At 44.3% G+C, this 27,858-nt stretch overlaps 1 protein-coding gene and 1 non-coding gene across 2 annotated transcripts in view; both read right to left on the bottom strand.

The window, feature by feature from the left end:
* The window catches only part of LOC102750267 (uncharacterized), a 612,045-nt gene that overhangs the window by 237,834 nt on the left and 346,353 nt on the right, over window positions 1-27,858 (bottom strand). The gene's annotated exons all lie outside the window — the stretch shown is intronic.
* LOC145723325 (thrombospondin type-1 domain-containing protein 4-like) overlaps window positions 1-27,858 on the bottom strand; it is an 83,747-nt gene that overhangs the window by 20,507 nt on the left and 35,382 nt on the right. The window contains exon 4 of the mRNA XM_081829718.1: window positions 27,216-27,285. Within this exon, the coding sequence (XP_081685844.1) occupies window positions 27,216-27,285 (70 nt within the window). The remainder of the gene's footprint in view (window positions 1-27,215; window positions 27,286-27,858) is intronic.

Raw genomic sequence — 27,858 nt, 5'->3', positions numbered from 1 at the left:
AAAAAAAGAAACCCTCACCTACTTTAGCCTGGGCTTTGAAAGAAGGCTATGCTGAGTTCAACTGTTGGTTCTGCCATTTACAAGCTCTATGTCTCTTGGGTGGGCTCTTCAACACAGATATGCCTGAATTTCTTCATTGGTTAAGTGTCCTCCCTTTATAGGGTTGTAAGACAGAAATCATGCCTGTACCATATCTAGCTCAATAATTGGTAAAAATCATCATCATCATCATCATCACCATCACTACCACCACTGGCTTCCCTGTCATCCGTCTCTCCCCATCCCCAGCCACCTACATACACCCCAGCTAACCAGACAAATGTCCCCCCCACCTGCCTCCATCTATTGAACTCTTCCAAATTCTGCCTTACAAACCACTCTGGATCCCAGCAGAGAAGCGTTCCCTCACTGAACTCAATAATACTCAAGCATCTCTTTGTCTTATGGAGTAGAAAATTATATCTTCATATACATACCTAAAGATTTCAACATTAGCATCTCCCGTGGCCTGAGTGCTGTCAGGAACACCCACAAACATTGCTTTTCCACCTTCTGCAGTAGACTAATGTGACACTTTGCTCATAAGAGTGGTCAATAAATATTTACTAATTTAAGAAAACAGTGCCCCTGAGAGCATAGAGAGCACATCCCCCATTGTGGAGGGGCATAGCCCCATCCTGGGCTCCTGTTTCATTCCTGTTCCTGTTCTCTGGCAGCCTAAAGCTCTTCCCAAGCAGCTTCTCCGACTGGGATTCCAGGTGTAACAGCCCACCACGTGATAGCTCTCCGTGGTTCTCATGTCTCTACCATGATGCCACCGCAGTGGGTCTTATAATCCAATGGTCTAAGTGTGAAAGCCCTCAAATGGACGTCACAGAAGACCAGGGACTGCTGGTGTTTACAAGGCAGAGACGGGCATGTTTTTCAGAGGCACTTAGAAGATACCAAAAAGTAGGTGCAGCCTGGGACTGGTAGGCTCTAAATGGGTTGGTGGGGGCCTCTCCAGTCAGGGCCGACATTCAGGGTCAGGCCTTGATCTCAGGGAGAAAGTGACAAATGGAAACCAGGCCCAGTAGGGCAACGGGTCATCCAGGATGGGGTCACAGGGAAACTGTCCCCTAACATTCCCACAGGTGCCCCGAGGAGCTAAATTCATCCCCCAGGTCCAGAGTGTGGAAACGGCAGACTATTTCCAGATGCTTCCACGTTGGGCTTAGGGCTGAGGCCGTGGGCACGCCATGCTCCTCAGCTGCTAGAGCTAGTAGCTGTCTGGGGCTAAGCCAAAGGAGGCAACTTCTACTCAGTGGCATGAAAAGCAAGCCGAGCGTGTGGGACAGGGATGTGGGCATCACTTTTCATCATCTATTAAAAGGAAGAAAGAAACAGCACAGAGACAGCATATGTCCTTCACATGTCCTTCACCGTGCCTCGGCACTCTCACCAACCCCAGCAGCTCTCCCTGTAGGTAGCCGAGATTGTGTGACGCTGGCCTAGGACCATAACCCAGGCGGTGAAGGATCTAGAAATCCTGGCAGTTGAGGTAGAACTGTACCAACTGGACCTAGATGTTTGCTTCACTACGTCAGATCTCTAGGTGATGTGTGTTCATATGGCTGACCTCATTCTGTTTAAGTGCTTGTTGCTACTATTCACATAGTTCCGTACGTTCACGCCCCAAGCTGCCAACCCAGTCACAACCAATTTGTGCCCAGCAGCGAGAGGCCATTGGAAGCAGACGTGGCCCTTTCTGACTGGGGACACCAGTCAGTTCACCCTCAGCAGATACAGAGCAGGGAGGAGGCCGCAGGGGTGCGCAGATACTCAGAGTCCCCATGCCAGCCCAGGCCCTGATCCAAAGCAGCAATGGCGGCCGGTCCCCCAGGAGGCCCGCCCATCCCGCCAGAAGTCATTTGTATTCCTGTGCTGTCAGCGGTTTGCAGGCAGGTTTGGCTGGGGAGGTCCCACTGCTCATTTCTCTCCTGAACCTCCCTGGTGTACAGCCAAGTCTCCATTTTATTCAAACTTGAAAAACAGAAACACATGAAGAAAAAGGATTCCCATGAAGGATGGAAAACTAATCTAACAAGCAATTATGGCTGCACAGAGCACCAGTGAGGGATCAGGGCACCTTCGCAGAACAGCTCCCTGAGGGCGGGCAGCACCTCATGGCCTTATTCCTGGGGCCCAGCGCTGGCTGAGGCAAGGGACAAGAGATGTCAAAACGCCCAACACGGATGTGCACCAGTGACCAGGACCACCGAACAAGGAGGCATGCTGGGAGCCCCTGGACCTGAACCATGTCTGAGACATAGTTCCTGCCCTCAAGGGTTTAGAACCCAACGGGATAACACTGAAAAACCTGAAAAGGGGTCTACAACAGTTTCATATTAAATAAAATACGAGAGTACACAAAAAAGACTTTGGAAATTCAGAAGGTCTGGAGAGGTCAAGAAGGTGAAGCTCTAGGATGGGCCCTGCTCTGGGGTACTGGACGTCACCAAGGGTCTGGGCGAAAACATAGAGAAGAGAATGAGGGCATGACCTGAGGGCCCAGGAGTAAAAAGAAAGTAAGCCTGCAAAGGTGGGCAAGGACAGATCTAGAAATGCCTCATTTGCCAACCCAAGGATTTTGATCTTTATTTTATGTGCACTGGGCGGCGGCCGAGCCCTGGGGGCCAGGGGAGAGGCAGCGAGGGAGAGTGGTTAAGAGTGAGGGCTCAGAGGCCCAGACTGAGTTTGAATTTCTGTTCCACACTAGTCAGTGGTTAGGAGCTTTGGTCCCATTCCCACACATCTCTGAATCTGTGTCCTCACAGGCGAAAGAGGGATAATAAGTGTTTACTCATTCCTAAGTTTGCTGTCAGGTTGAAATGGGTACTAGGTGTAGCGTACTCAGCCCTGTGCCTGGCACACAGCAGATGCTCCACGGACATCTGCATCCAGAGAGAGGAGGAAGGACATCCTGGAAGTAGGTCTCTAAGAGTGGTGCGCAGATGGGAGGGGAGTGAGACTGGAAAGTGGGCGGCTGGCTAGAAGGTTATCACAATAATCCAGCACAAGGTAGCAGAGACAAAGGCAAGTATGGCCATAGCGGGAGGCCTCAGGAAGGCAGTGTGGACCAGAGGCAGTTAACCAGTGGATCACAGAGCTCAGCGCAGGTGAGGTCCCATGCCTAGGAAATCAGAAGAGATGGTGGGATAGAAATAGGGGAGACAGGGTTGATTTGGTGGACACATTTCTGTTTATGGATGCTGTTGGGAGAATGGTACTCAGCATATGTCAGGCCAGTGCCTTGAGTCTGGAGAAGAAATCCCAAGATGTGCAGAGAAGTGCAAATGGTCCAAGATGGCGGCAGGAGAAGGAAAAGAAGTCGGTAAAGGAAACAGAGAAGGAACAAAGAGGAGGCAGAAAAGTTAGGATGCTGGGAGAGGAGAGAGTGGCCAATAGAGGTGATTCAGGGAGAGCAAACAAAAGGAGCAGTGTCACTCGGGAGGGGGCTGGTTACTTCTGGAAAGGGCAGTTCAGGGAGGCATGAGGGGCAGCCACAAGGGAATGTCTGGATGAAGGTGGTCATAGGAGCCTGACATGAGTGCAGAGAGAAAACTATGGGGCTGAGAGTCTCTACATGGAAACACTTCCTTTCCAGGGGACACCACACATCCCCAGATTCACAAAAGATAAGGTGAGCGAGGAGAAGCAACACCTTCTGGGCTGGAGCTCGGTTCCTTGGGCACTGCTCCAGAAACACAGCTTCCTTCTGACCACTCTGGGACGGTGGCCACCACCCATTTCGGCCACTTGTCAGGGATCCTCCAAGACAACAGTGGTGTCGGGTGGGCCTTTGGCTGCTTCCCCTTCCATTTTGTGTGGCAGAAAAATTAAGAGGTGTGTGGGACGGGGAAGGGAGAGAAGGGGCACTGTGCAAGGGGAATCTGCAGGCAGACATGGGGAGTTCGCATGACACCTGGTTTATTAGGGGCCTGCACAGAGCTGCCGGCTCCAGACCGCACCTGAGGATCATCTGGGATGCTCTCAAGGCCCAGGCCCCGCCTCCAGACACATCCATCCACCTGGTCTGCGAGGGGGCCCAGCATCAATCATTCAGTTATTTTTTGTAACTTCTTAGATGATTCTACCGGGCAACCAAGGTTAAGCACTCCCCAGGGGGTTCCTTCTAATGAACACAGAGGGCACAAGTTCCAGAAACAAACAGACTTTTTAAATCATTGACTTGGGGGGTGCCAGTTAGGCTGTCTAGCTTAGCAAACAAAAATAAGTTCAGCTTGTGAGCCAAGTCCATTTGGTTGGGATTGGCAGGCTGCAGAGAGACGAGAGGGATACTGAGCCCATGTCCAGACTCAGAAGAAAGGAGCACAGTGATCTCCCAGGTCGGGAGGAAGGGAGAGTGGCCGGTTACGTGGGCATCCTGGGTCCAGCATCTCTAATCCTCTTATGACCTCAGCAAAATAGACTCAGACAATTTGGGCCTCAGTCAGAGACCATGAGCCCCCAATCCAGCATGTTCCAGTCCCTGGGCTGGAGGAACATGGGCCCCCCCTAGAGCAGCAATTCTCAGGGTGTGCTCCTCAGACCAGCGGTGGCAGCCCCACCGGAAACGCAAATTTTCAGCACCCCTCCCCCCACACCCTCCCCCACACCCTCCCCTACACCCCCCACCACAGATGTCCTGAATCAGAAACTCTAAGGGTGGGGCCCAGCATCTGTGTAATAACAAGCCTTCCAGGAGATGCTGAAGCATCTATAGTCTGAGAACCGGGACTCTAGGGAACTTTAAACACACACACACACATACTGACACACAGATTCCTAAGCTCACCAGGACCCAAAATAGAATCTCTGGGGGATAGAGCCCAGGAACCTGGATTTTTTTAAGCTCCGCCAATGGTGCTAAAGCACTTTCAGGCTTGGGCACCGCTAACCTGGTGCTTTCTGTCTGCTGTGGAATTCCCTCAACAGCATCCCTGGAAACAATCAGACTATTCGCAGACACCTGCTTGGCAATAATCCTCCTGGGAGTGGGTTCAACGCCACACACGGCTGGTCACCTTGAGCATCTGCCTTGACCTCTCCAAAGCTCACTCTCTTCATCTGTGGAACGGGCAGGCTCTGATCTCACAGGACTGGATTGGTGTTTCAACAGCAAGCTTAGAGTATGGCCATGTTTTGGGCACTGAATAAACGGTTTTAGTTGAAAGAACCAAGAAAGGAATGAAGAAAGGAGACAGAAGCAGACACAGGACAAAATGAACAGCCGTGCGGCCCGCACGGGGCCTTAGCCCTGACTACAGTCCAGCGAAGTTACTACTGAAATCATGACCCACCTGGAGCCCAGATAAACACGCCACGCTGAGTCGTTCTCTGATGGCCCCTGAAGGACTGGACCTGTCCTAACTGCAGGCCTGCTCTTCTAAACGCAGGCTTCTGGTTTTTTCCTGTCAAAGATGACGCTAAAATAATTTAACTGATGTGACAACAGCAAGCTCATGTCAGCTCTTGGCTGGAGGCTTCTGCGTAGAGGGAAGAAAGACACCAGGACATCCATTTGCCTCACCCTGTCATGTGTGGAAATTTTAATTTCCCTCGTTAATCATGTGGGACATGGGAGAGAGGCAGGCAGGACGGTAGAGAGCACGGTCCAGGGGCAGCCTCCACCGTCCAAAGGCTGCATCCGCCACTCATAGTGGGGTGGCCAGCCCTCGACCAGGACCACTGAACTTCCTAGTTACCTGGGGCTCTTCGTGCTCGTGCCTCTGCTTCCTCCAGCCTCCAGGGCCAAGCTCACGTTCCCCACCTGCCCTTCAAGCCCCCAGATCCGTCCCTCCCACCCTCCTTGGAAGAAATCTCCCTTTCCGTGTCTCTGTGGGCCCCTAGGAGCCCAGAACACACACCTCTCCTCACACTGCTCCCCCATCTTCCCCGTTTGTCTGGGTCATTCTTGAAAGCCCAGGCCGGCACAGGCCTTCCCTGTCGATCCCAGCCCTGGGGCCGCGACCCTCCTCCACCATCTCCCCTCCTCTACTTCCAGACTCTACCTCGTTCTGGAATTATTTCCGTTCATACTCTCCACCCCTTCTAGCTTGCGAGCCCTTGACAGGCATGAGTGTAATTCATCGTTACAACCGGATCGCCTCTGCGAGTGAAACAGGGGTACTAGTAATAATTTTATCAGGATGACAGGCATAAACAAGGATTGTCCCAGACGGCGCAGGATGTCTAGTGACCTTAAAATTAGCCCCATCTTATGTATCCTTAAATTCTTCTCAGCGCCTGGGCCTTATAAACATGAGTTGAAAAAGTGAAAAGCTGGGAACTAAACTAGCTCTTGATGGAGGTTTAGGAAGATTAATCTGGCTGTGCTGTGTAGGGGAGAACGAGAGCTAGAATAATAACAGCCCACAGTTATGAATAGAAATGAGTAAGTGACATGCTGCTTTTATTTCGTTCTCTATAGAAATGCAAATGCAGCCCAAGGACTGATGTAAGGTTGAAACAGGCCTTGCATGAGAAATGCGGTTTGCATAGTTTAATACAATTTAATATCTACTCATGGCCAGCTAAGCATCTGTCTCTAATTCCCAGCCACGGTCCTTTCAAAGTCACTGCCTTTGGATGTAAGTTTCTCAGAGAGAATGAGCCTGTGTCCAACGCCTGGAAAGCAACAGCATTTGGCCACCAAGTTCCCCTCTATCCCCACCAAGCAGCCTTTCCTGTTTTGTTTTTAGCTCCAGGGGAAGGACAATGGACAAGTCAATCAGTGCAGATTACCCTGCACGGGGAGGAGAGACACCTGACAGCCGTACCCTTCACGGAGTCCTCAGGCACAAAGGCACAGAGTAATCGGGGCTGCATGGGGAATGCAATTCTCATCAACCCTTGGGGTCGCCTCATTGTTTTTGCTCTATTTTCCAGAAAGTCTTTAGAGGAGGAGAGAGGGTGTGGAGGAAGGCAGGGTCTTGCCTATTAGTGGATACTTCAATGCGGTCACCACCCTCCCCCCACTCAGTGTCAGGGATCAGCTCCTGCAAAGAAGCCATCAGACAAGGCAGAGTCAGGGCCTCGGGGCGTTTCTGTCCTGCTGCACACGCAACCCGCCTTCCCCCGCTGGAAAGGCTGCTTTTCCAGTAGGGCATGCTCCAGGTATGGAAAAAAAATTCCACCTCTGGTTTGCTCTCATTTGTACCCACCCGCTGTGAGCTAAAATTGCATGAGGCAGAGGCCAAGATGGTTTTCCTAGAACAACCAGCACATCTGCCAATTCTGCACATAAGGACTTAGACCAGTGATGGCTAATTAATTAAGGAAGCTTTAGAAGTGGGATTATTTATTTATTCCTTACCTTTCACTGAGCAGTTTAAAGGCTTTCATTCGAACTATAATCAATCACCCGAAATGCCTCGCAATAACTGGTATCCCCATTTTAAGGATTATCAAGCACTAGCCTCTGCAGTAGGTTCTAGAGACACTGACTTGAGTGTCCCAGGGACAAAGCAAATGTCACAGAGGTTACGTGAGTTGCCCAAGGCCACTTGAAGGCCAGCTTGGAAGACTGGGGATCCTGCCAGCCCTGTGAATTTCCCAGAGAGGCCCAGGTGTCATTTCCCCCAAGCCGAAGCTCAAAGGCACGTGGACAACCCCTTCAAGGTGGAGTGGCGTGCCCCAGCCACATAGGTGTGTTACATAATTAAGTGGCCCATCACTTGAGGGTGGTTGCTTTTCACTGAAAACCAGGCCCATGGTTGAAATCATTTAACCATGGGCAAAAACGGATGGTGTGATCCCAGCTCCCAGTTCCTCCTTGATGCAGATATCATCTCATCCACGCACCTCTGTCTTTGTACCTGCTGTTCCCTCGCTCCAGAATCTCTGCTTTCTCCTTCTTCCTCCTACATAATTCTTACTTGGCTTTTAAAACTCAGCTTAGGGAGCTTGGAGCCTCAATTTCCTCAACCGTAAAATGGGGATAATAGGACCTCTACCTCACACAGTTGTGAGGATTAAAAAATAAACGTGTAGAAAGCACAGTGCCAAGCATGTAGAACGTGCTTAGTAAATGTTAGCTGTCACCACCAGCACAGTGCTGCTCTGTGATCCCAAGCTTGACGTCAGACTTGATCACAGCATCTCCCCAGCTGCAACCAGGTTATTCTTGCTGCCCCCCATTAGGCTCTGAGCTCCTCCAGGGAGGGGCCCGTATGCTGCCCTCTCGTCCCCAGGGCCTCAGATAGGGCCTGGCACATGGCAGGTGCTCAATAAACCTCCTGCACTATTTGAATCGTGAATAACTCCAGAGCAAATTATAAGGCCTCCTTCTGTGGGTCTGGGCATCTATGTGCTGTGTCTCCCCTATGAAGGGTGCAGGAGGAGAAGAGAGGAAGAGAACAGGATGTTCTCTGTGCTACTCAGAAATGTTCTCAGGCAAAGATTCTACATTATTCATTTGTATTTTGACATTTTATGACCTTCATTTTCTGTGAGTGCTTTCTACAGATGCTGATGTTTTTACTAAAACTGTTAGAGGACAATGGTCTTCAAGCCAAGGGTTTAAATACAAAGTGGAAACTTAAAGCAGATCCATGTGGCCTCGGGGGGTGGGGGGGGGAAAGCAAGGAAGGCCAGAAAGAAATCAGGTGATATATGGATTTATGGCCCAAATCATAACCTGGGAGCATAAACTATCAATGTAATCAGGGGGAAAAGATACCATACCTCCTAATGGCCAACATAGTGTTTGACAAAATAAAATTCTAGTAAAGGCCCTTTCAATTAGGTTAAGTTCTTCATTTTTGGCTTATAGGGTGTCCTGCGTCTGGGACAGAACTGAAGGTATATTAAAAGTGATCATTTTTTACCTATAGAATTAATCATTTTAAAGAGATTAGCATTAAGGAAATTTAGATGTGAGGACACCTGCTGCCAGCAAGGTAAGTTCTGTGGCCTAAGGGCTTAGCTCGAGAGTTCAGATCCAATAAACAAGGTTGGTTTATGGCCCCTGAGACCTGACAGCCGAAGCCCATCGTCAGCCTACACACAGGGAAGAAAAGAGAGTGAAGCAAGAGGGCTGGGGGAGGAGCAGGTCTCGGGTGTGACGTCACATAATTAAGTGGCCCCTGTCACAGCTCAGGTCAGCATGAGGCTACTGATGGACAGCTGTATGTGACCGGGACGGGATCTAGGACTTAGGGCTCAGACAGCGTTCATGCCAGGAGTGAGATGCTGCTTTCTAGAGACCAGGGGGAGGCACAGCCTGGGCTGACATGAGGACAAGCATCGCGGGGGTTACAAACTCTGGAATCCACTGCCCAGCTTTGACTCTGTGCCCCTGCTACTGGCACGTGGTCTCAAAGCTGACATTTTCTCATCTGTGAAATGGGAAAAAAATATCTGCCTTCGAGGGAGGGTGTGAACAATGACCGGCCGATCCTCATCAAGTGCTCAGTGCAGAGCCTGGGGTGCAGTATTCTTCTCTCACAGTCCACCATCAGTGCTCACTGGGCAGAGGAAGCAGGGAAACACGGACCAAGGGCCTGGCCACGCGATCTCACAAAGCACGATCCGGCGACCCCGGCTTGTTCTCCATAGCGATGACCGTACAGTCCTTCAGCGGCAAAGGGCCGGGGGGCTTGTCTTCAAGGGCAGCCCTGAGCAGAAGTGCTGGGAAGACCATGTCCCCCACTCTCTTTCTAAAGAAGCCCAAGAGATTGAGAAGGAGGAGGCTATCTTAAAGAGGAGGCCTCAGTCGTAACGTAACAACAGAATTGTCCCTAAGGTTCCCAACATGTGGGTAAGAGGCACAGGGAACACGGAACTTGGATCTTCAAACACAAGCTCAGGGAGAAGATGACAACACAGAATGTGACCAGAGGAGCCTTAGAAAGCGGAAGGAGCCACAGTGCTCCTCTGCAGCAGGCTGTACCAGTCTAAACAGGTGGGCAATTTTGTCCTCCAGGGGACACTGGGCCATGTCTGGAGACATCCTGGGTTGTCCTAACTGGAGGATCATCTTTCTTGCATCTAGTGAATAGACACCAGCAATGCTGTGCACGGGGCAGTCCCACAGTGAAGAACTGGCTGACCCTGAACACCAACAGCACCAAGGCTGAGAAACTCTGGGCTAGATAAATCAGGCTCGGGTAGAGATAGTGGCCATGCATGACATTAGAAGGAAAACACTTTGAGAAGGAGCATGTTTGGGTACCCAGCATGAAGCACAAGGCTGCCATGTGTCATAACAACAGCAAACAGTGACAACAACACTTAGGTAGTATTTTCTATGGCTCAGACAACATTCTAAACTCTTCACTTACAAGTCATGTAATCCTCTAAAACAACCTATGCGATAGGTACTATTATCATCCCCATTTCAAAGACGGCAAAACTGAGGCACAGGACCCGCCCAAGGTCCAGAATTAAGTGAGCAGCAGATATCAACTAGGCAGGGATATCAACTAGGCAGTCTGGCTTCAGAGTCCAAAGTTCACATAGCAAGCACTTGATAAGTATTTGATGAGTTAATAGGGAAAAAATGAACTTGGCCATAAGTAAAAACATGCACAAAGAGAATACGATTAGGAACAAAAGGACATTGACTCCTCTATTCCCAAACTAACCAAGGGGTGAGCAACCTGTGGGGAAGGAAGCCAGCTGGCACGTGAAGGATTCCACTTGCAAAATTCCTCCAACGTTAAGATCAGGTAGCATCATCGTTCCAAGAAGAAGGTGGACCACTAACATACACACAAGGGCAGTGCCTAAAGACTTTACAGATAGTCCCTGACTTACAATTTTTCAACTTTACAATGGTATGAAAGAGACATGCATTTAGTAGAAACTGTACTTTGAATTTTGAATTTGGATCTTTTCCTGGGCTACTGATTGGAGGCACAATCCTCTCTCAGGATGCTGGGCAGGGGCAGGGGCAGCTCCCAATCAGCCTCAAGATCACGAGGATAAACAGTCAATACATTTACCACCATTCTGTATACCCAGACAACCATTCTGGTTTTCACTTTCAGTACAGTATTCAATAAATCACATGAGATATTCAACACTTTCTTATAAAATAGGCTTTGTGTTAGATGGTTTTGCCCAAATGTAAATGTTTGAGGCACTTTAAAGTGGGCTAGGCTAAGCTATGACTTTTGGTGGGTTAGGTGAATCAAATGCATTTTCAACTTAAGATGGGCTTACTGGAACGTAATCCCCTTGTAAGTCAAGGAAGATCTGTACTATGAGTGGTTTTCTTTTCCAAAGACCAAGATTTGTGGCCTAAGTGATAAGTTATTCTGTCTGTCAAAACTTTGTTTTAACTGTAATCTGGCCTGGAAGCATAACATAGTGGGGAATTTAGAAGTTATTTTTAAAACACCTTTTTATGGTTTGGGGTTGTGTGTATAAATGTAGGAGGGAATGGAAATTTCAAGAAAAAAATATCAAAGTACATAAAATACTCATTTTTCTTAGGACCATTTATAGTCCCAAAGCCACTTTGATAGGGTCAAAACACACACACACACACAAATCTATTCTGTGCAACTGCTTGTTTGTAGTAAGATCACATTTGAGATATGGGTATTAGAGTTTGTTCAGACAATAATAACAAATGTTTTTAAATACTAATACGAACGGAACTAGAAATTTCCAAAGGAAAGAATTTATAAACTTGGATTGTGTGTGTTTCTGTGAAGCAGGAAAAACACTTAGAACACAAGAAATATTCACAATATAGAAAACAAAGGGTTTTTTTGCCCCTGCACTTAGGGGTAAATACTAAAAGAGTTATTTAAAGAAACCAGGGCAGGGGGCATCATAAGGAAGGAACATGCACAACTCAGTGGGTATCATTTTGCCATTAAAAATGTGGGGTGGTTGCCTCAGTTTCCCCAGATTCTATTATCCTCAGCATCTGCTTCCTCTGATGGTCCCTTGGCATCAAACTTCTACAGATAGAATATGTGACCCAAGTTTTTCTAGGTCTTTCATGTTTCATTTCTTGATTTGGCATTTTCCCTCAAGCTAACAACTCCTTTCAAATCTAGAGGTGGAGGGTTCCGAAGCTGCTAAGGTTTCACAAAATAGTCGAGGGCAGAGCCACCAGGCTGGGGACGAGGATGGCTAAGACTTCCTTCTAGTCTTCCTGGCACCAGGCATGGGCTGGTGACATGGCCAGCACCAAGGCTGGGAGGATGAAAAACCAATTCGAGTTCAGTCAGCCAAGGACGGAGAAGGCAAAGAGGTCCCCGAAGGCCGGGCAGTCCAACTCTGCACCGTCAAGGAAGTCAGTAAGCATTGGCCAACATCAAAGCCAGGTTCCAGGCAGCCTTGTTTACTCTATGTTCCACTTCATGCCACCTAGCCACAGATATTAAACATACCCAGAAAAAAATTCAGAGATCTGAAGGGGAATCCTGGCCCTAAACAAGGAAGAGGCTACGAAGCCAGGACTGCCCCATCGTGCCCAACCAAAACCTGACGTTGTGCTCTTTCTGCACAAAGGGCTTTCCAAACACGAAGTCTTAAGCTTGCGGCTCCATGTGTAACAGAAGCAACTTTGATTTTTCTGCCCTGGGATTTGAATCCAAGAGATCTGGCACAGCATGAATTAGTGAACACAGACATTCTTCCCAGTCCTTAATAAGGTCTTTTTACTTTAATTTCTTCATTTCTCATAAGTAAAAATACTCTCAATTTTTCAGAAGCCCGCGGTTATATTTATGCCATTAGAAACAGAAGGCCTGACAAATACCAGCTGGGAACAACACAGTGCCTGCTTTAGAGTCGGCTTCCAATTCTGGAAGGGTTCTGCGCTGGACACTCACGAATGAGAGTGTGCCCTATGCTATTCTTTGAAGAGCATCTTTGTTTCCTGGGTGCTCTCCGAGGACAGTCCCACACTGCTCCAAAGCCTCCCACCACCACTTCCACACACGCCGTTTGATACGCCGCGTCATCTTCTTCCTCTTCTTCCTCCTCTTATTGAGGCATAACATATATAAAATGAATAAAGTATGCTGATGGCAAATAGATGACTTTGAATACTTTTAAGCCCTAACTCACCACCACCTGGGTCAAGATGTAGACTATTTCCAACATCCTGGAAGTTTTCCTCGTACCCCTCACTGGTCAATCTTACCCCTTCTGTTGGTGTCCATTACTCCAATTTTCTTTTCAGCACAAATTAGCTTTGCCTGTTCTTGAATAAATATAAATGGTTTCAGGGGCGCCTGGGTGGCTGTCGTTAAGCGTCTGCCTTCGGCTCAGGTCATGGTCCCACGTTCCTGGGATCAAGCCCCGCATTGGGCTCCCTGCTCGGCGGGAAGCCTGCTTCTCCCTCTCCCACTCCCCCTGCTTGTTTTCCTGCTCTCGCTATCTCTCTCTCTGTCAAATAGATAAATAAAAAAATCTTTAAAAAAAAAATAAATGGCTTCATACCATGGGTGCTTTTGTGGCTGGCTTCGTATGCTCAATGAGAAAAACTTTTTCAGGGAGTTCGGTGAAGGCATTCACGTGAAATTCATTCAGTAGATACTTATGTCAGTTTATTTCTAACAGCTTTGTTGAGGTATAACTGACACACAATAAATCGTACATATTTGAAGTGTACAACTCGATGAGATGACTCACACGTGCACCACGAAACCATCACCATCCTCAAGATAATGGGCATGTCCATCACCCCAAAAGTTTCTTGGTACCCCTTGGCCATCCTCCTTTCCTCCCCTTCCCTCATCCCTCCAAACACTGATATGCTTTCTGTCATTACACATTAGTTTATGTTTTCTAGAAGTTTATATAAATGGAATAATACAGTATGTCTACTTTTTTATATAGGTTCTTTCACTCAGCATACTTATATTTGAGATTCATCCACGTTACAGCATGTACCAATAACGCCTACCTTTTTATTGTGCAGCAGTATTTCTTAGTAGAGAAAAACTAAGGTTTATTTATTCATTCACCTGTTGATGGACATTTGGGCTGTTTCCAGTCCATGGCAAATAAAGCTGTTATGAACATTCATGGACAAATCTATGTATGGATACAAATTTCCTTTCCTCTTGGGTAAATATTGGATCCTATGATAGGTAGGCATGTAATTATTTAAGAAAGTGCCAAACTGTTTTCCAAAGTCACTTACCATTTTTAATCTCCGTGTATGAGGAAACCAGGTCCTCCACATCCCCATCAGGATTTGGGATGATCAGTCTTTTTAATTTTAGCCACTCTACTGGGTGGGTAGTCATATCTCACTATGGTTTCATGTTGTCAATTTGTATTTCCCTAATGACTAAAGACGTTGAGCATGTTCTCATGAGCTTACTTGCCAACCATCTTTCTTCTTTGATGGAGCATCATTTCAAATCTTTTGCTTACTTTTGTGTCGGGTTATTTTTTCCTTACTTTGGCTACTGGGAGTTCCTTATATATCCTGGATACAAGTCCTTTATCAATTATATGATTCATAAATATTTTCTCTCAGTCAGTGGCTTGTCCTTTCATTCTGTTAAGAGTGTCCTAGAACAGTAGAAGTTAGTTTTGATCAAGTCCAAAAAGTTGACCAACTTTTTCTTTTATGGATTATGAGTTTGGTGCTGTATCTAAAAACAAAAATCTTTGGTTAGTTTTTCTCCTTTGTTTTCTTCTACAAGATTTAAAGATTTAGGTCTTACATTTAGATCTGTAATCAATTTTGAGTTAATTTCTGTATATTGTGCAAGGTATGGATCTTTCTTTTGTTTACCAATATCCAATTGTTCCAGCATTATTTGTTGAAGACTATCCTTTCTCCACTGAATTACCTCTGTATCTTTGTCCAAAAAAAGTTGTCCATCTATTCGTGGGTCTATTTCTGTACTCTATTCTGTTCTACTATCTATCCAGTAACACGCTATCTTGATTACTGTAGCTTTATAATAATATAAATATTAGGTAGTATAACTCTTAGTTTTGCTCTCCTTTTTGAAATTTATTTTGGCTATTCTAGATCCTCTGCATTTTCATAAGGATTTTTAAGTCAGTTTGTCAATTTGTGCAAAAAGTCTGCTGGGAATTTTATTGGAATTGTGTTAAATCTAGAGATCAATTTGAGGAGAATGGTTATTTTTAACAACGTTGAGTTTCTTAACTCATAAACATGGTATGTTTCTCTACTTATTTAAGTCATTTCTCTGAACATTTTGTAGTTATAACATACAGGTCTCTCATATTTCATATTTTTCATGCTCTTACCAATTTAATTTTTCTATGGTTCATTGGCAGTAAGTAGAAATATGATTGATTCTTTGCATATTGATTTTCTATCCAATAACTTAGCTAAACTCTCTCATTCTAGTAGCCTCCTTATTTTATCAGATTTTATCAGATTTCTACAATTTTGCTGTCTGCAAGTAAAGACAATTTTACTTCTCCTTTCCAACCTGGATGCATTATATTTCTTTTCATTGCCTGATTTCACCAGTTAGAACTTCCAGTAAAATGTAGAATAGAAATGGGGAGAGAAGACATCCTTGTCCTTTTTCCTGGTCTTTCAAAGACAGCATTCAGTCCTTCACCATTAAGTAGGCTTAGCTCTAGGTTTTTAGTGTATGTCTTTTATCAGATTAAAGCAAGTTTCTTTTTATTCCGACTTTGCTGAGAGTTTTTATCAAGAATGGAGGTCAGATTTTGTCAAAACTTTTCTGCATGTAGCGAGATAATCATATGGTGTTTGAGTTTTTTTGTTTGTTTGATAATATGATGAAACACATTGATTCATTTTAAATGCTAAACCAAGCTTATATTCCTAGAATAAAGCCCACTTATCCATGACCATTACCATTTCCTATAAGGTTGAATTTAATTTGCTAAAATTATATTTAGAATTTTTGTATCTATGTTCCTGATGGATAACCACCTATAGTTTTCTTGTAGTATCTTTATCTGGCTTTGGTATGTAATGCTGGTCTCACAATGAGTTGGGAAGTTTTCTTCCTCTTCAATTTTCTGGAAGAGATTGTATAAAATTAGCATTATGTCTTCCCTAAATGTTTGTAGGAATTTACCAGGGAAGACATCAGGACCTGGCATTTTCTTTGTAGGGAGGCTTTTAACTACAAATTCCATTGATTGAATCAATGTATAACTATCCTGTTGACCTATTTCTTCTTGAGTGAGTTTTGGTAGTTTGTATCTTTCAAATAATTTGTCTTTTACATCTAAGTTGTTAAATTCATAGGAATGTATTCATAACATTTCCTTATTCTCCCTATTACTAGCTACAGACTCTGTAGTGACTTCACCACTCTGTCTCCTGATAACGGTAATTTGTGTCTTCATTCCTTTTCTTCCCCCCGATCACCCTGGTTCAAGATTTATCCATCTTATTGGTCTTCTCACTGAACCAGCTTTTGGGTTAAATCATTTTCTCTATAGTTTTTCTGTTTCTATTTTATAGATTTCTGCTTTGATCTTTATTGGTTCCTTCTTAGTTTGAGTTTAATTGTTCCTCTTTTTCTAGTTGTTCTGGAGGAAGTTGAGGTCATTGATTTGAGGTCTTTTTATCTTTATAGGTATTTAGTTACATAAATTTCCCCCTAAGTCCTGTGTTAGCAGCATTCCACAATTTCTGATTTTTTGTGTTTTCAATTTCATTCAGGTCGAAGTGCTTTCTAATTTCCCTTTCATTTCGTCTTTGACCCATGGATCATTTAGAAATGTGTTATTTCCAACTTTGGGGGAATTTTCCCGATATATTTCCATTATTGATTTCTAATTGAATCCCATTGTGATCAGAGAATAAACTGTCTGAGACTTGAATCTTGTTATATTGAGACTTGCTTTATGGCCCAAAATATGACCTATCTTGGTAAGTGTTCATCATGCACTGGAAAGAATGCATATCTGATTTTGTTTGAGGGATGTTCTACAAATGTCACTAGGTCAAGTTGGTTGATAATCATGGTCAAGTCTTCTACATTCTTACTAATTTCTCTGTCCATGTGTGCTATCAATATTAGGAAGGGAATGCTGAGATCTCTGACCATACTCGTGGATTTGTCTGTTTCTTCTTGCAGTTACATCAGATTTTGCTTCAGTAATTTGAAGCTCTTTATTAGGTGCATAAATGTTTAGGATTATTATGTCCTCTTGATAAATTGATTACTTTGGTTATCACATGACCCTCTTTATCCTTGGTAATATTTTTTGCTCCAAAATTTACTTTTTCTGATGGTAACAAGGTCCCTCCAGCTTTCTTTTGAGTAGTGTTAATATCGTCTATCTTTTTCCATCCTTTTAACCTATGTGTGTGTCTTTATATTTAAGTGTGTTTCTTGTGGACAGTATACAGTTGTATGTCTTGTGTTTTATCCAATCTGCCAATCTGTGCCTTTTAGTTGAGTTGTTTCTGTGAATATTAATATAATCATATTTAAGTCTACCACTTTGCTATTTGTTTTCTAGTTGTCCCTTCTGTTATTTGATCCCTTTTCCTTTTTCTGTCTTCTTTTGAGTTATTTGAAAATAATAATAATAATAATAAATTCTATTGTTTCCATTTTTTTGACTGGTGAGCTAAAAAGTTCTTTGTTTTGTTACTTTAATGGTTGTTTTAGGGTTGGTAGTAAACATCTTTAACTCATCAGTCTTCCTTCAAAGTAATATGATGCCATTTTACATGTATTATAAGAATCTTACAATACTATATTTCCATTTATCCTCTTCTGGCATTAACATTTTACTTATACATATATTCCCCAACACATTGTTATTATTGCTTTATTTAGAGTTGATCTTTAAAGGAGATTTAAATAATTTTTTTAAACCTTATATATTTATTCAAATCCCGGACGAGCCCCTCTTGGGGCGCCTGGATGGCTCAGTAGGTTAAGCATCCAACTCTTGATTTTGCCTCAGGTCATGATCTCAGGGTCTGAAATCAAGCCCCATGTCATGAAATCAAGACTCCCTCAGCGGAGAGTCTGCCTCTCTCCCTCTCCCTCTGCCCCTCCCCCTGCCCCCCACTTGCGCATGCACATTCTTTCTCTCCAAAATAAATAAATAAATCTTTAAAACTTTATACATTTACCCATGTAGTTATCATTTCTGGTGCACTCATTTCCTTTATGGAGATCCATATTTCAATCTGATACCATTTCATTCTGCCTAAAGAACGTCCTGTAACAATTCTAGTGGTGCAAGTGTTAGTACAGCATTTGTACGTCTGAAAAAATGTCTTTATTTTACCTTTTTTTTTTTTTTAATTTTACCTTTATTTTTGAAAGAGATTTTTTCTGAGTGGAGAATTCTAGGTTGACAGTTTTGTTCTTTCAGTGCTTTAAAGATGTTGTTTCCCTCACAGGAGAGACAGGAGACAAGGAATCTCCTGTATCTTGATCTTTGTTTCTCTGTAACATGTCTCTTTTTTTTTTTAGGGACTTTTGAATTTTTTCTCTTTATTACTAGCTTTGAACAACTTGATTACAGTGTGACTTGTGCTATTTTCTTCATGTTGCTAGTGCCTGGAGTTCATTGATATTCCTGAGTTTATAGTTTTCATCAAATTTGGAACATTTTCTAATTTTTAAAAATTATCTTTTCTGTCACCCCCTCCCCACCTCTTCTTTTGGTATTCTCATTGCACAGATATAAGCCCACTTGAAGTTGTCCCATGAATGCTCATGAATGTTCTATTCATTTTTTTAAATTCTTTTCTCATTCTGTGTTTTGTTTCAAAAAGTTTCTAGCATTCTATCTTCAAGCTCATTCATCTTTCTTCTACGCTGTCCAATCTGCCATTAAACGCATCCAGCATATTTTTCATTTCAGACTTTGTCATTTTCAACCTGAGAAGTTTGATAAGGTTTTTTTAGTTATCATCCATGGTTCTATTTAACTTTCTGAATCTGTGAAATACTGTCTTAATAACTTTCAATAGCCTTTTTTTTTTTTTAATTCTAAAATCCATGTCAGTTCTGAGTTGGCTTCAATTGATTGTTCTCCTCTTTACGAAGAACAGTGCTGTTTTTGTGCTCCTGTGGGTGCCTGGTGATCTTTGAGCAAATGTCAGACATCTTGAATTGTACCTTTTTGGGTGCTAGATATTTTTATATTCCTATATTCATGAGCTTTGTGCTAGAATAGTTACATCACTCAACAACAGTTTGATCCTTTCATTTATGATTTCCTTACATTTATGATTTGTTAGTTAGGTCCAGAGCAATACAAGTCTAGGGTCAATTATTCCCCTTGGCAAGAGTTTCCTGAGTATTCCCTCCAATGTCCCCTGGATTGTGAGTTTTTAAAGTCTGGCTGCTAGGAAGAGTCACTACTTCTGGTACTTCTGGTACTGCACGAGTGCTGGACACTGTTCCCTCAATCGTTTTGGACAGTTCTTTCCCAATCTCAGGCTGTTGTGTCTCATGCCTGTCCTCATTGGTCCTCCCTGAGGAGGACCCCTGCAGTCTCTGTGTCTTGTCTCAGTGTCACTCCACTCTCTGGTACTCTGTCCTGCAGACTCTTGCCATCACGGTCTCGCTGGACTCTCAAGCTCCTCAAATCAAGGAGTCCAACGGGTTCTGCCTGGGTTCCCATTCTCACTTCACTCCAAGGGTAAGAAACTCTCTCAAGGCAATTAGCTGGGGAAATTTTAGGGCTCAACTTATTTGTTTCCCATCTCTGAGAAATCATTGCCTTATGCTGTCCAATATCCATAGTTTTGAAAACCATTGCTTCATATATGTTGTCTGGTGATGTTTTGTTTGGGTTGTTTCAGGGAGAAGGTAAGGGGAAATCCAGTCCCTGTTGCTCTATCTTGGCCATTGTGCTCTTGTTCTAGATGGGAAGGTAAATCCAATCTTGGCTGGAATCAGAAGTTTATTTTTTAATTTTGTTTAGTGTTATCTTTTGTGGATACACTATAATTATTTACCCATTCTGTTGTTGATAGACTTTTGCATTATTGCCAATTTTGAGTAACTGTAAATGAAACTGCTTTGAACATTTTTACGCATATTTTGGTGGGTACATGCACTCATCTCCCTTGGATAAATAGTTAGGAGTAGAATAGCCAGGTCACTGAATAGACATATGTTTAGCTTTAAGAGATGCTGCCAAACAGTTTCCAAAGGGGTCCACTATTTTAAACTCACACCAGCAATGTACGGAAATTCCAGTTGCTCCACATCCTCATCAGCACTTGGTACTGTCGGTGTTTTTCATTTTAAGCTATTCTGGTGGCATCTCATTTTAATTTGTATTTCCCTAAGGACTAATGATTTTGATTGAGCACCTTTTCATATGCTTATTGGCCATAAGAATATCCTCTTACATGAAGTGTGTATTTAAGTCTTTGGTCAATTTTAAAATTGGATTGCTTAACTTTCTTAATGACCAGTAGGGGTTTTTTTTTAATATGTATTCTGAACATGAATCTTTTGTCAAATATATTATTGTGACTATCCTCACCTGTTTATGACTTATCTTTTCCCTCTTTTTCTTATGATGTATTTTGATAAACAAAAGTCATCAATTTCAACGTAGTCCAGTTCTTTGGGTGTCTTGTTTAAGAAATTCTTACCCACCAGAAATCATGAAAATAGTTTCGTATATTTTCTTCTAAAAACATTACTGTTTTTTCCTTCTTTCTTCTTGAATACAGCAGCAATGATATAAGAAATTATATGTAGCCTAAAAACTTCTTTTTGCCCTTCTATCGGCCTTCTGTTCAATATCCAACTGTATGACACTGTCAACAGGCAATGTGAAGTTATGGGCTGCACATCCTACTACACTAATAGTAGGCTCTAAACCCATTACAAACAAGGTCCCCTGTTGTTCACATCATGACTTGCTAATCAGTTAGCAAAACAAATATTTTACTTCACCCTTACTTCATTCTGTAGTGTCTCTGTTCTTTTTGTTTGAGAGTTTCTATAAATAACAGGTTGAAGAGCCCTCTTCTTTGGCTGGGGGCCCAAAGAGTGAGTTTTTATTTCCTTCTTCTAGTTTTTCATTGTTTTCTATATTCTTTATAAGACATGTGCATACTTTAATTTAAAAAGTAAACTTAAAAAAAAAACCATATTGAGCAGTTGTGATGAAAGCATACGTATGTTTTTTCATTTGAAGGAATAAAATACGACGTTTCACAGCTCTTTCCGAAACAGATTATGTTGACTATACACATTATGACTTATAAAAGCAACTTGCTCAGTCAATGTCTGTTGGGCAGACACTGTAGAACAGTTTCATTAACTTAAAAGCTTTCTACAATTTCCATAGTTTCCCTTAATAACGTATGGTTTTTATTAAAGTCTTGGTCAAGTGTTTTTTTTTTCCTACTCTTGGTCTTACCTTATCTGCAAATGCAGCCACAGAAAGTTTTAAAAATACAATGATTTGCCAAGTGTCATTAAAAATTACCAAGAACCCGGTGATGGGTATTAAGGAGGGCATGTACTGCATAAAGCAGTGGGTGTTATATGAAAACAATGAACCGTGGATCACTACATCAAAATCTAATGATGTATTGTATGGTGACTAACATAACATAACATAATAAAATAAAATAAAATAAAATAAAATAAAATAAAAATTACCAAGAACAGAGGTTGAGCAATCCTTTGTGATACTGTCCTTGTTGCAGGAGCAAGAGGAAGACTCTGGATAGAAATATCTGAAAAGAGCTACTGATGCTCTGCACCAGAGTCCTCTTCTCCTGCACCAATGTGAGACAGAGATGTATCCAGTCACCCGAGCCATATTTAGAAAAGCACAGTTTACTTGACAGCATTTACAAATTATGTCTTTTCCTCAGAATAACTTACACTGCAGAAATGCTTCCATATGCTAAAGTTGGACATGCTATTGTAATGAAAAAGAAAAAGAGAGGTCTTTTAGTGGGTAGTTTTCATATACATACTAAACTGCAATATGCACAAATTAGTAATGCTATCCTTAAAGAATTTACCATAAATGGTTTTCTAATTCTTTCTGCCACTCTCTGCTACAGATTGGGAGTGGATTTTGTCATAAAACAATGGGTCAGCAGGAAGTCAATTATGATTTATCTAAGCAATGAGAGCAATCATAATTCTTATGTTTTAATGAAAAAACAGACTTTTTTCTCCAATCTTTTGTGTTCCTTCAAGTTCCGGAAGGAGACAACTTCCACCTTCAAATTCCAAAACACATATACATGCAGTTAACTCCTCTCTATCAGACTTTAGAGTGGTGGTCTGCCAACTGTGGGCATGGGCCAAATCCAGGTAACCACCTGTTTTTGTAAATAAAGTTTTATTGGAATGCAGCCATGCACATTCATTTACCTATTGTCTATGGCTGCCTTTTTGCTTCAAAAGCACAGCTGAGTAGTTATAACAGAAACTTTGTAGCCCAGAAAGCCTAAAATAGTCACAACTGGTCCTTTATAGGAAAAACATTTCTGACCCCTGTTTTAGTAAGTACCTACTTCTCATGTCGCAGATGCTACCATAAATGGATGCTACCATTGTTAGGACCTCTGCCAGGATTCTTAGGATACAAGCAGGCAGGATGACAGCCACAGTTCCACAAAGCTCTAATGAAACAGCAAGAAGAAATTCAACACCCAAGAAAGTATTGACTCCTTTCTTCTCTAGGGTGAATGGCAATGACTCTGTCAGTCAAAATGCATATAATTATATTTGAAAGCTGTCCTAAAATGTATGTTCTCCGAGTAAATTAATCTATAAAGGATTTTGAAAAAGAAATTAATCTATCTTTCTACTGCAAAGTTCTTAACAATATTTTGGGGAGATACCATATGCCAAGATGGGATACTTTCTGCTCAGTTTTAAAATTCAACATTCCAAGGGTGCCTGGGTGGCTCAGTCAGGTAAGCGTCTGCCTTCAGCTCAGAGTCCTGGGATCATGGTCTCGGGGTCCTGGGATGGAACCCTGCATCAGACTCCCTGGTCAGTGGGGAGTCTGCTTCTCTCCATCTCTCTGCCCCTCCCCCCACTCATGCTCACTCTCTCTCTCAAATAAATAAAATCTTTAAAAATAAATAAAATAAAATTCAACATTCCAAAGTAACTCATAAGCCTTTTTTCTTTCATTTCTCAAAACAAATACTTAAGAAAGATGAAGGCAATACCTATTTGTGAACCTTTTGTTCAGGATAGATATATATATATAATCAGTCATCAGGCTAACTTGAAAGATTAAGACAATAGCAAAGTAAATTGATCATTTATAAAATATTTTCAGCTATGATGGTCTATTTGAGCAACAAGAACAAAACACTGGCAAATTGATTCAACTATTCAACAATTCATTCAACAATTGAGTCAACAATTCAACTATTAGGATTAACAACCCTGATACTTTTAAACAGCAATAAATATTGTAACTTAATAATGAAAAGACAGTTGTCTTAGTCCATGCCAGCTACTATAACAAAAATCCCATAGATGGGGGGAGAGGGGGCTTATCAAAAACATACATTTATGTTTCACAGTTCTGGAGGCCCAGATGTCCAAGATTAAGGGGCTGGCAGATTTGGTGTCTGGGAGAGCCAATTTCCCGGTTGATAGACAGCTGGCTTCTTAATGTACCTTCACCTAGCAGAGGGGGCCAGAGATTTCTTTAGGATCTCTTTTATAAGGGCAATAATCCCCTCATGACCAAATCACCTCCCAAGTGCCCCACCTCCAAATACCATCACACTGGGGATTAAGTTTCAACATATAAATGTGGGGGGACACATTCAGTCTATCATATTCCACCCTTGTCCCCCAAAATTCATGTCCTTCTTGTATGCAAAATATATTCATTCCATCTGAATAGCCCCCAAATTCTTAACTGGTTCCAGCATCAACATTAAAGTCTAGGTCCAAAGTCCAAGCTAAATATCGCCTAAATTCGTACAATTCATCCTGAGGCAATCTGCTCTCCAACTGTGAACCTGCCTGATCAAAGCTGTTTCGTGCTTCTGAAATACAACGGTGAGACAGACACAGGACAGGCAGTCCCGTTCCAGATGGGAGAAAGAGGAAAGAAGAAAGGAGTAACAAGTCCCAAGCAAGTCCAAAACCCAAGGGGGCAAATTCCCTTAGACCAAAGAGGAATAATCCTCTTTGGCTTGATGCTCTGGCTCTCCAGACTCAATGGGACCGTGCTCCTGCCTGCAGCTTTGCTGGGTAATGTTGAGGCCCCAAGGCTCCTGGTTGCCCTGCCCCCACAGCTTTGGGCAGCCCTGTCCCCCCTGTGGCTCTCCAGGGTTAGGGCCTGGGATCCTGGCTCTGCTGGGAGATCTGGTCCTTTGAAATCAAGATGGAGGCAGCCACGCCCCTGCAGCTCCCTGGGCACAGCCTGCGCCTCATCCGGGTGCTGGAGCAGCCCCTGGGGCAGCCGAGGAGAGAGTGCGAGACCATCCAGAGAGGTGGTGGCTGAAGGGTCGGGCACAGGCATCCCCTCCTTTCCCTTCTCCCATTGCCTTGGAAAATAGTTCCTGGCCTCTGTGAGATGGCGGAGTAGTCTCATTATCAAATGGTCTCTTGGCCACACCCTTAGTGTTCTCTCCTGAAGACTTTCTCTTTCTCTTCAAGACTAGCTGAAAATTTTCCAAATCTTTAAGTTCTGTGCTCTGCTTTCTTTCCAATTAACAATTCCATCTTTAAGTCATTTCTCCTTTCTCACATTTTACCACAAGCAGGCGAGAGAAACCAGGCCACTCCTTCCACACTTTGCTTCGAAATAGCTTCAGCTACATATCTAATTTCATTGCTTGCAAGTGCTACCTTCCACAAACACGAGAACACGAACACAGTTCGGCCAAGTTTTGGTGGGGTTTTTTTGGTTTTTTTTTTTTTTTTTTTGCCACTTTATACCAAGCATGGCTTGTCCTCCAGTTTCCAATAACATGTTCTTCATTTCTGTCCGAGATCCATCCTTCACCATCCGCAGTCCACCACCTTTCTGTTCGGGATCACCGTTCTCTGAGCAGATGAGGCTTTCTCTACAACCCTCCTCTTCCCTTTCTAAGCTCGCACCACAAACACCTTGAAAAGTCCCCTCACGGCAATGTAGGCTCCTCCTAGCACACACCTCCCTGTTCTTCCGGTCCCTGCCCGCCACCCGGTTCCAAAGCCACCTCCACCATCTCATGCATTTGTCAGAGCAGCACCCCCACTTCCCAGTGCCCGTTTTTGTCAGAGTCAGTTGGGGCTGCTTAAAGAAAGTACCAGACACTGGTGGCTTATAAACAACAGAAACTTACTTCTCACAGTCTGGAGGCTAGAAATCCAGATCCAGGCTAGAAATCTGGAGGCTGCCTTTTCTGGGTGGCAGATTTCTTTTTTTTTTTTTTTTCCATTCAGTATGTGCCCTCTTTAATACCCATCACCAGGCTAACCCATCCCTCCACCCCCCTCCCCTCTAGAACCCTCAGTTTGTTTCTCAGAATCCATAGTCTCTCATGGTTCGTCTCCCCCTCCGATTTCTCCCCCTTCATTTTTCCCTTCCTACTATCTTCTCTTTTTTTTTTTTTTAACATATAATGTAGTATCTGTTTCAGGGGTACAGGTCTGTGATTCATCAGTCTTACACAATTCACAGCGCTCACCGTAGCACATATCCTCCCAATGTCCATCACCCAGCCACCCCATATCCTCCCAGGGCAGGCAGCAAGCTCTCTCCTGACTCTATTAAGGGCTCTAATCCCTTTCATCAGGGCTCCTCTCCCCTGACGTAAGCACCTGCCAAAGGCCCCACCAGCAGATACCATCATATCGGACATGAGGTTTCACCTTCAATGAGGTGAATTTAGGGGGGGACACAAACATTCAGTCTATAGGAGTTGTCCTCTCTGACTTCCTGAAATTATGAATGGGGATAATGCAGCCAAGTGAGAGGGGTATAAATTTCCAGTGACTCTAACAAAATGATGCTTAGACCTTGGCAAGGTTTTCTATTCATTCATTCATTCATTCATTCATTCAGTTGGTCACTCAACAAGTATTTTATTGAGCACCTACAACATGCCAGGCTGCCTTCCAGGAGCTGGGAAGACAGCAGTTTCGTGGAGCTAATATCCCAGCGGGGCATACAATACAATACAGGTTCATATCCGGTCCGGAAAAACAAAGCCAGAACATAAGCCACAGACCTAAAAGAAGTCAGACGATGCAGACAAGAGCATTAAGAATCTTGCAAGAAGGATCTCATCTAGGCAAACCCTTGTGCATACTCTTGTCTGCGCCCTTGTTTCCTGGATTTCCCCTGTGAAATCCCTCTCTCGGAAAAGCTTCCAACCAACTCGGTCGCACTCAGATACGAAAGCCTGACCTACCATCCCTCTCAGAAGTGTCTGCATTTTGTGGCTTGCAGAGAGGAGGAGCTCCTAGGTAGCAGAAAGGGGTTTTAGGGACGTACTCAGAGTCACCTCATGCATCTGCTTCTAAGGAAGCTTTTATCATGCACCTGTTCTGGTTCAGCTTGTTTCGGCAGCAGCGAATAAGTTCATCTGCCACAAAACCCACAGAGCCTGAAGGGAGGTGTGCTTGATACTGTCCGTGTGTCCCCCACCCCCGTGTTCTGTCCACCCTTCTCCATCCAGCCCTGTTGCCTTGGAGGCTGGCCTCTGAGGACCAGACCAAGGGATTCTTGTCTTCTTTTGGTTGGGCTCAGCTCAAGGGAGTCCCCAGCCGGAAATGGAGGAGGGGAGGAAAGAGAGGGCCAGCTCTTAATTTCCCTGCTCCCTCCCTGCCTGGCTGCTGGTTGCCTGGGGCTACGTCCTCCTAGCAAAGATCAGGGCTCCCCATCGGGGCTCCTCTTGCATATAGCTACAGCTAAGGCTCTAGCTAGCTCTCTCTGTAACCATCAGTACCCGCGGCCCCTGAAAGTGCCCCTAGAGGGGGTCGAAGCTCCATGCTGGTGCTCCACCACTCCCGGGTGGGTAGTCTTCTCAGTGCCCTCTCCCTCGGGGTCCCATCCTCAAGGACACAGCCAGCAACACCAGCGATGCTCTCGGGTCGGACCCTGACTCTGGGCACCAGCTTCATTTTTAAGCTCCAAGGGCTTAGGAGGGACAGGAGGACTGGTGAACATTCTATAAATGGTGCTCCCTTCTCAAGATTAGCGGAGACTCCCCTCCAAAGAGAACCAAACTCGGGGCAATGCCTGGAGTGCCCCCAGCCCCTTGTGCAGAGAAGCAAAGCCTCTGAACGGCCATGGCTTACCTTTCTGTGTTCATTGGAGGGCTGTGGGCAGACGAGCTGGAGTCCAAGCAGCAGGAGGGAACCCAGGAAGCTGAGAAGGAAAAACAGCAACAGGCAGGGCCGTGAGTGCGGGCAACAGCACCCAGTCGAAGGCAGCAGCTCTGCCTCATCCCCAGAAGGGAGAGAACAGCCCAACCCCCTCCCCGGGATGTGACCCAGCCAAGGTGCCAAGGGCCAGCCTCGAGGCAGGGGAGGCAGCCCAGGACTGTGCGCTTGGCCAAGGCAGGGGGCAGATCTGGGATCAAACCCTTTACCACTCACCAGCAGGGTTTCTAGGTCAGGATGTGTAACCTCAGGAGTCCCAGTCTCCTCCCGGGTAAGAGGGGGACAACAACAGAAGCTGGCTCAGAGGTTTGGGGAGGACAGACACAGAGAAAGTGCTAGTGCATGCTTGGTCCTGGTGGAGCTGGTCAGGTCCGGCTAGAAGTGGGGCTCTGAGCCTGGCCAGGGAAGCTCCTCTCCTACACCCCGTGCTTCCCTTGGAGCCTTCCCTCTGCCCATTCTTGGCCCTCTCGTGTCACAGATGTTCTCCATGGGCGGGATTAGCTGTGTTAAGCCCTACTGTCACCAGCCCTGATTAGGACTTGTCATCAAATAAAGGGAA

This window comes from Leptonychotes weddellii, chromosome 9 (genome assembly GCF_054177405.1).
Source record: "Leptonychotes weddellii isolate Sample4059 chromosome 9, ASM5417740v2, whole genome shotgun sequence".
NCBI lineage: Eukaryota > Metazoa > Chordata > Mammalia > Carnivora > Phocidae > Leptonychotes > Leptonychotes weddellii.
This window is presented reverse-complemented; position numbering and strand designations above follow the sequence as displayed.